The sequence below is a fragment of the Alligator sinensis genome, unplaced genomic scaffold, assembly GCF_000455745.1.
Source record: "Alligator sinensis unplaced genomic scaffold, ASM45574v1 scaffold284_1, whole genome shotgun sequence".
Taxonomy (NCBI): domain Eukaryota; kingdom Metazoa; phylum Chordata; order Crocodylia; family Alligatoridae; genus Alligator; species Alligator sinensis.
Genome location: NW_005842105.1, coordinates 916,861 through 925,034, shown reverse-complemented (window position 1 = coordinate 925,034; position 8,174 = coordinate 916,861). Strand labels below are relative to the sequence as shown.

At 41.7% G+C, this 8,174-nt stretch overlaps 1 protein-coding gene across 1 annotated transcript in view; it reads right to left on the bottom strand.

The window, feature by feature from the left end:
- Nucleotides 1-1,197: 1,197 nt before the first annotated feature.
- The window catches only part of SRD5A2 (steroid 5 alpha-reductase 2), a gene marked incomplete at its 5' end in the record, with an annotated part of 46,502 nt that continues 39,525 nt past the window's right edge, over nucleotides 1,198-8,174 (bottom strand). The window contains 3 exons of the mRNA XM_025205135.1: nucleotides 1,198-2,173; nucleotides 3,337-3,487; nucleotides 4,746-4,847. Coding sequence (XP_025060920.1) covers nucleotides 2,107-2,173; nucleotides 3,337-3,487; nucleotides 4,746-4,847 — 320 coding nt within the window. The remainder of the gene's footprint in view (nucleotides 2,174-3,336; nucleotides 3,488-4,745; nucleotides 4,848-8,174) is intronic.

Sequence of the window (8,174 nt, the reverse complement as noted above, 5' to 3'; positions counted from 1 at the left end):
TTGAGGAGTTCAGCCTTGTCCCCCCTGTCCGTCACCAATTGCTTCTGCCCATTTAGTAGGGGTCCTATTCCTCCCTGGGCCTTCCTTTTACTCCCTATATATCTAAAAAACAATTTCTTGTTGTCCTTTACTTGGGATGCCATCCTCAGCTCCATGGTAGCTTTGGCCCGTCTAACTGCCTGACTTAAAGTTGCTGTGGCTGTGGGTAGTTGTGTGTGTAGGGAAGTAGGAGAGACCTTCCCTCCCCACTTCCTTCTCCCATTTCTGTGTTCTGTGGCCAGGACCATTTTGGTTAGGGAGGAACTGCTAATACTGGCTGCCAGTCACCCTTTTATGTGTTGTGGTCTGTTGTTTGGTCAGGAAGTCAGGGCTTGACAAAAACAGTCTCACCAAGTATTACTCACTGTCTAACTTTCCTAGCCTCCCATTCTGCGGAAAGTTTCAGACTGGCTAACTCCTGTAGCAGCTCACTTGCCTATTTTTTTTCTTCCTCTCAAATTCCCATCAGCAAATTTTTCAGACATAGGCATGACAGTAGCAGTATTGCTGGTTAATATTTGGGAGACAATGGTTAATAGCCATCTTCTTGTCTATCTATCTAAGACTGTTGTTGATGGGAAAAGTTGGCATAACTAAGGAAATAAAATAAAATTATGAAAATAAAAAGAAAGTCTGGGCTTGGCAGAATGAAATGCTATAGCTATTAGTTGGACTTATGGCTATTAGTTGGACCTATGGCTGTGGGAATACAATCCATAGGAAAGGCAGGAAAGCTAAGACATTTTAATCAAGATGGACTGAGGAAGAGAAATATATTTTAGGGAACAATCCCTGGCAGGAGGGATAGTTTAGATGGGCTAATAGGTGTTTTTGCCATGTCATGATCACACTGCTTGTCCCACCTCACCCCAATCCTGTTCCATTTTGTCCATGTAGCCTGAATATTTTTCAGGACAAGGACTTTCTCTCCTTGTATGCTTGGACGGTGCCTCCTACTACCAGCCCCATTCACAGCTGGCCTCTGTGTCTGACTATGATGACTAATAACATTAACAAAACAATTGAATACCATAAAGTCAGTGAAAACAGGAAATTGTGCATAACATGACCAAGATTATTTCTTATAAATAATTACAGACTGGCACAGCTTTAGGCTTTTGGGTTTTTTTACATAAACTTTATTGTTCTAAATAAAACTACATATAATCAAAGGCCTGTAATTATTTAATATTTCAGAGTCTTGTAATATATTTAATATTCGGAGTCTGAATCTTTTCTTTACTGTCTACTAAGCATAATTATTAGCAGGATTCCATGCTCTAATGAGTAACTGACACCATCAGCATCTTTTGGGAATTGTGTTCCTACTGAAATTGGTGAAACTATTGGAAAAAATGAATCCTAACTCTTTACAATTAGGAAGCGAGGCATTATGTGCCTCTGGGAAAAGTCAGCAATCCCGTGTCATGTCAGAAAATGGAGAGTATCTGATAATATTCTCCCAAAGCAAAATGAAGTTTCACTATCAGCATTTCTACAACTGGAAGAGGTCTTATTTTATACTTATTTTTTCTTGCATAAGCATCCCAAGTCTCTGTAAAAACAATGTTGGAGGGTGCTTCAGTGAATAATTTCTATATATCTGAAGAGCATCTGGTTTCAGAAAAAAAAATTGTGAGGTAGCTGCATCTGCTTTAAAAAACTGCAATAGAATGAGTTGTGCTAGTGAAAGAGTACTTGTCAGGTAGGAAGAATGGTATTATTTACAGAAGTGACACAGATTTTATACCCAATGCTTTCCCAGTCTTACATCAGTTTTATTTCAGTGCAACTCTGCTGATGTCAACTGAGTTGCATTAGTTTTACAGGAGTAAAACTCCACTGATGATCAGGCCCATTGCCTAGCAGGGCTCCAGCTTCCTTAGGGTCTCCAATGATCTGCAATACCTACTGCAATTAAAAACAGAAACTGTAGTTCTGAATTACATTATTTGTCCTTAAAGTCTACATTTTCAATTTAGCCAAGCTATTTGCAGTTAACAGTTGTTTTAAAATTAGGCAGGATAAAAAAAAATCCTTAAAAATTGAAGTCAGAATTTTCAGCCTTTAAAAAATAAAAGGAATCAGGGCTTTTCTGGATTTTGGATAGTCCGTAAATGTCCTGAGATAGAACCTGAAAAAATAAGTGAAGAATCAATAAAATTGATTTTATACCAGAAAATTGCATATATACCTTCAGTAAACCACGGTTCCTTAAAATTCCTCCAAATGGCCTTACTTCGTAACCATTTTCAGTAACTTGGCAAGAAAATTACACAAAAATACACGTGCAGTGTAAAAACTGATTTTTATGTTAAACGTGTTACTTAAAGCCAAAGAAGGTATTAATGGAATTCACATTTAAGGACCCTATTCAGTTATTGCTCACAGCACAGTTAATCTAGATACATCTTATTCACATATCCCTGGCTCCAGCAGCACACAGATACTTTAACATGGGTGCAATGGTAATATAACTTAAACTTGCTTGCATCCCTTTTTTTCAATGTCCGTCACATAAGGGGGTTTGATATGAATGACAACCAGGCCCCTTGACTTTACTGGACTTACAGTTTAGTGCAGTCCTAATTTTACCCCTTTGTTGTGCAGTTTGGGCCCACAAAAAATCAAGGCATCCAAAATCACTAGTCACTTCAGCAAAAGTAAGTCCTAGATTCCATTTCGAGAAACACCTATATCTACACTGAGATAATTAAGAAATGGGTCTAATTTTTCAGAACACCTACAACTCCCATAGATTCCTATAGTGCTGCAGGCACTCAGCATCTCTCAGGATCAAACTGTAGAGCCTATAATAATTAGAAGAAAGTCAACTTCTGTCTTTTACTATCTAGTTCAAGAAAAAGAGAATGATGGAATCTACTGAAAACAACACTGCTAAATACTATCACATCATGCTTTTTCCTGGTGTCTCCAGAGTAAGGGCCTGGACACACACCACACTAAGGCTGATATATTTTTGTTTGGTTTTGAAGAGTTTTGTTCACCAACAATTGTGGATACACAATACCTACAATGATACAACGTACACTGTTGTAGTTTTACACTGGTATAGAGGCAGGTTACACTGGTGTAGAGACATGTCATACTGGTGTTAATGCCCAGTGTGTCTAGACCTTTGGTGTTATTTATATCAAATAATGAGATATTATTTGTTTTTTGTTTCAGTATTATGGATTTCAATTTCATTTTAAATTCCACCCCTGCCCATGTTGTTATGCAAGTGCACTCCAAGAAAAAGTGTATGCAAGCACAAAGCAATCTTGGTCTCGATACCTGTGATGGTGAATAGCACGCGGCCCGATGAAGCAGAGTGTAAAAAACGCAAATGCAAAGGCTGGTAAGGACCAGGTTGCTATGGCATAGCCAAACCACTCCATTATCTCCCCAAAGTAATTAGCTCCAGAAACATACGTGAACAGTCCCCCTGCATTCAAAAAAAGTCACAAGTGCATATGAAAGGAACAATAACCCTCATTTTAAGTCATCAACAAAACATTGCAGGGTACGGGACATTACAAAGTCACACTTTTCAATGCCAGAAACCTTAATTTTCTTCATATTGTACCAAGGCACATTAAGGAATAACTGCAGTGAAGCCCACAGAGGCTACATTGCATTAGCAGGAGTGCTGCCAGCAGACTGAGGGAAGTGATTCTTCTCCTCTGTTCGGCATTGGTGAGTCTACATCTGGAGTACTGTGTCTAGTTTTGGGCCCCCCACAACAGAAAGTCTGTAAACAAATTGGAGAGAGTCCTGTGGAGGGCAACAAAAATAGTTAGGGGGGGTAGGGTATATGACTCCCAAGGAGAGGCTGAGGGAACTGGGTTTATTGAATCTGGAGAAGAGAAGACTGAAGGGGGATTTAATAGCAGCCTTCAACTACCTGCAGGGTGGTCCTTATGTGAAAGGTTGGAGCTAGACTGTTGTCAGTGGTGGCAGATGACAGTACAAGGAACAATGATCTCAAGTTGCAGCATGGGAAGTTTAAGATAGATATTAGGAACAACTTTTTCGCTAGGAGGGTAGTAAAGGACTGGAACAGGTTACCCAGAGAGATCGTAGGATCTCCATCCTTGGAGGTTTTTAAGACTCGGCTAGACAAAGCCTTGAGTGGGATGATATAGCTGGAGGTGGTCCTGATTTGAGCAGGGGACTAGATGATCTCCTGAGGTCCCTTCCAACCCTCATTTTCTATGGTTCTATGATTCTACATCAGAGTAAAACTAGCATCAATCAGAGTAGAATCATTCTTAATTCACCACTGTAGCCCGTAAAAGGGCTTGAAGGTGGAGATCAGGAGTTTGTACTGATCAGAACAGATGTACACAAAAAAATCTTTGGATTCGGTGGGAGACTCAACTCTCACTCCCTATGCCTGAGATCAGATCCCTCGCCAGTCTCAACTGTGCAATGTTGCCATGGAAAGTCTTCAGAGTTAACAGTGAGGGAAGGAACTGATTGAATTCTCCCCCACTTATTTGCAAAATTCAGGTAAAGTGCATGTAGTTATTGTGGCTTTTCAATTAATCTGCAGCAGAGGGGAGCACCTATATAGGTGGAACTGTCATTGGTCTTTTGTATCCTAGCCTCTTGTTTTGATGTGTTTTCTACTTGAATCAGATCACACTATTTGTCAAACAGTGTTAAATGTCATGGTGAGGGGAGGGGCATATTAACTATACCCTGTGGTATTTTGTAAGTGGTCTCTCCAGGCTTCCTTAGCTGGCGCAGCAGTAGATCACTGTGAATATTGATTCCCATTCCCAATGAAAACAACAGGATACCTACAAAACAAAATTGGGAAATTGATTAGTGAAGTGGCTCCTGATCTAATTATATCTACTCCAGTGAGAAAGCCACCAGTTGATTGATTTCCCTACCCAAATAAGTATAAATGGTGACAAAACAGCATTAGTTTGTACCAGTTGTGAGATCATAGTGTTACCCACACAGTCACTAGTACAAGTTATAGTCTCTGGGGGCAGAAGTAATCTGAAAAGGGTTGAATGCCCAATGGCCATGAATGGATCAAAAGGGACTGTGCTAAACACACGGACAAAAATACAACTATCCTTTTGGTTGGTAAACAGCATTCCTCTTTCCCCCAATGATATTGCTATATTTTGCATTTAATAGCCAATGGATAAAACAAGTAGACAGCAGCAAGAAGAACTGCTGCCCCACATATACAGGAGCCAGAACCCAGGGGCCCTGTCTTCTAGAACCATGCCCACATGACTAAGGCCCACTCCGTCTGGCTCTCTCTCCTCCTGGTCCTATATACCTTCCTTTCTTGGCTGCCCAGTGGGTCAGCTTTAATAGGAGGGATGAAAGGGGTGCTTAGGAATACCTAGCCTGTGGCCTGGTACCTAGGCTATTCTGCCAAGAAATGGAAGATGTAGGTTTAACCCCTTCTTCTCCCCCCAGGTGAAGCAGGGACTAGAACCTGGGTCTTTTACTCCATGGCTAAGTGACCAAACCACTAAGCTAAAGAAGGGAAAAGAACCAAGTTTTTTCCCCATGCTTTGTGACTTTCTTGGGAAACCAGGTTAAAAGCTACTTAGTTACCAAGCTAAGTTAGTCATGTAAGTGATACTTGGCTGGCTAAGGTTGGATTTAGGCCATGATATAGACCCCAGTCCTTATCCCTCAGTCTGACATGCCCCTCTGCACTGCAGCCTGGCATGTATGTGCAGAGTATCTGAACAGATTTGTTCAGTTAACTGCACCAGATTTGGGAAAACCTGAATCAAGGTGCTCCAAGCTTCCCCTTCTGGCTGTAGATTTCCAGGCATTCCTCTGTATTGTCTGAATCCAGAACATGGCTCACTGATTTCAAACTGAGTTCAGAGAGTAATGTACTCGTTGGATACAACTCCTCTCACATCACAGTAAATTGAGACAAACTCCGCAAAGTCAGTGGAGTTACACCAGTGGAAAACTAGGGCAAGTGAAAATAGAATCAGGCCTACGCTTCTACTCAAAACTTCTGGCAGCCACCTCTTACATCCTTCTGCAGTTTTATGCTCACTGTCCTAAATCATGCAACCACATCTCCCTCTGCTGTCTGATCCCTGCAACTGTACAGCACACTGTTACCATAAGAAAATCTCTCAACTCAGATGACAGCAGTTGGTGCTCCTGATTATCAAGGGCTCGGGTTTTCTCCTTGCTGATTCCCATACACTCTGAACATTACATTCACATAGAACCCGTGAAAGGTACTAAGGGCACATCCAGACAAGTGCAGACATTTGGTTCTTCGGGGACAAATAGCAGTGGTGCACCTTGCAGCATGAAGAGCGCCGGACTGTGCGGTATGTGGCACTGCAGACATGTTTGCACCACATACCATATGTCCGGGCTTGTCTGGACGCACCCCAAGAGTTTTTTAGACCTCAGAAAACAGCTTCCTGCAAACAGTGATGTTACATGACATTAGAAGAGTGTTTTGCTGGAGATGCCATTGTACTATTCCACCATAACTAAATAACATTATCTCATAAAGCTAAGCTGAGGAAACATTTTCACTGAGCCATGGGTAAAGATAGCTAAAAACTGGAAGCAGAAAGGCTATTTAGTGCTACTCAGAAGAGGACTGCACAATACCTATACAATATTGATTCCAATGATAAGCTATAAATCACATTGGTAATAGTGAGGAGAAAAGTGGTAAAACTTTTCCAATGTCAGCTACTTTCAAAACCGCTAACAAAGCATGTATCCTCTCTTTCTGCCTCTTTACCCTATCTGTAAAATGGCACTTGTGATATTGATCTCTGTAGCACAGTGTAGGAATGCTTGAGCTAGCTGTAAACAGCTTGAAAATGGAGATCCACATTCTACTGGCCTATTGATTTAGTTATATTATTGATGATTTTAGAACTAACTGTCTTAACTTTGCATTCCAGGACTCTTGATGTCATGGGATATGATCCTTTGTTTTGTATTTTGGGCCTGGTTTTGATCTCAAATCCCTGTAAATCAGAAGTACATCCAATGATTACCCCCTTCTGTGTGCTACTGCTCATGTACTGCACCACCGCCCTGGTTTTGTCTGTCTCAAAACCATGCATGGTTCAGGCAGTGAAAAAGGCAGTGGACCAGGAATCAGAAGATCTGTTCTATTCTTGGTATAAGCTCCATGCCCTGGCCTAAACTGCAGCAGTTAAAGTCCAGAGAGATTAAATGAGCACTTGTCAGGTGGAGACAATGTGTACAAAGTCTCTGTGCAGAGAACAAAACTAGGAAAATCTACGGACATTGCCAAGAAACACCTACAACAAAGGTTTGTAAATTACTGATCTTGGTCATCAGGTTTCTTAAAGCCCTCAGACTTTTGGAAGGCTGGATACAGGACTAGCTGGGTGCACTGCCATACTTCTGTTCCAATTTATGAGTTACCTGCAAATGACCCTAAAAAGCACCTTACAGATTGTACTCCTTGCATAGGGCAGTGCATGGGGCTGTGCAGAACTGGGCAGCTGCTAACTGGAAGGGTGACTGCTTAGGGATGTGGGCAGGCAAGTGCTGGAAGATCTCTGGGTTGTACAGACAGCTGGATGCTGCAGTGCCAGGGTGTTTGGGAGCAGATGGATGAATATATGTTGCAAAGTATCTGCAGTTAATGGATAGGTGCTACAGAGAATTAATGACAGGTGTCTGAGCACTACTGAGTGGGAATCAAGGATGGTGGGAGAGGGGCTGTTAGCTAGAGGGTTTTTTGGCAGGGAAGCAAGGAAAGAAGCCAACTCTCCACAAGGATGGGTAGCTGGAGGCCAGAGAGGGCTATCTTTTTGTTTTTCTGTGGGAATCTGGGAGGGTGCCTGTACACATGCAGGTCACAGCAGCACGTTGGAGAAGACCTGATTGAGTCTGCTGGAGCGTGCTAATTACTGTGCTCCAGCAGCCTTCACATCTCATATATCATCATCCTCACACTTCAAAATGGTGATGGGCAGGGCTTTTGGTTTGTAGCCGTGTTGGTCTAAGGACATAGGCAGACAGGGTTCTTTGGGTAGATGTGATATCACATCTACCCAAAGAACCTTGCCTGCCAATGGTGGTGGGGGGACCTTTAACAAAACTTTTTGAAATAGGTTTTTTTTAAA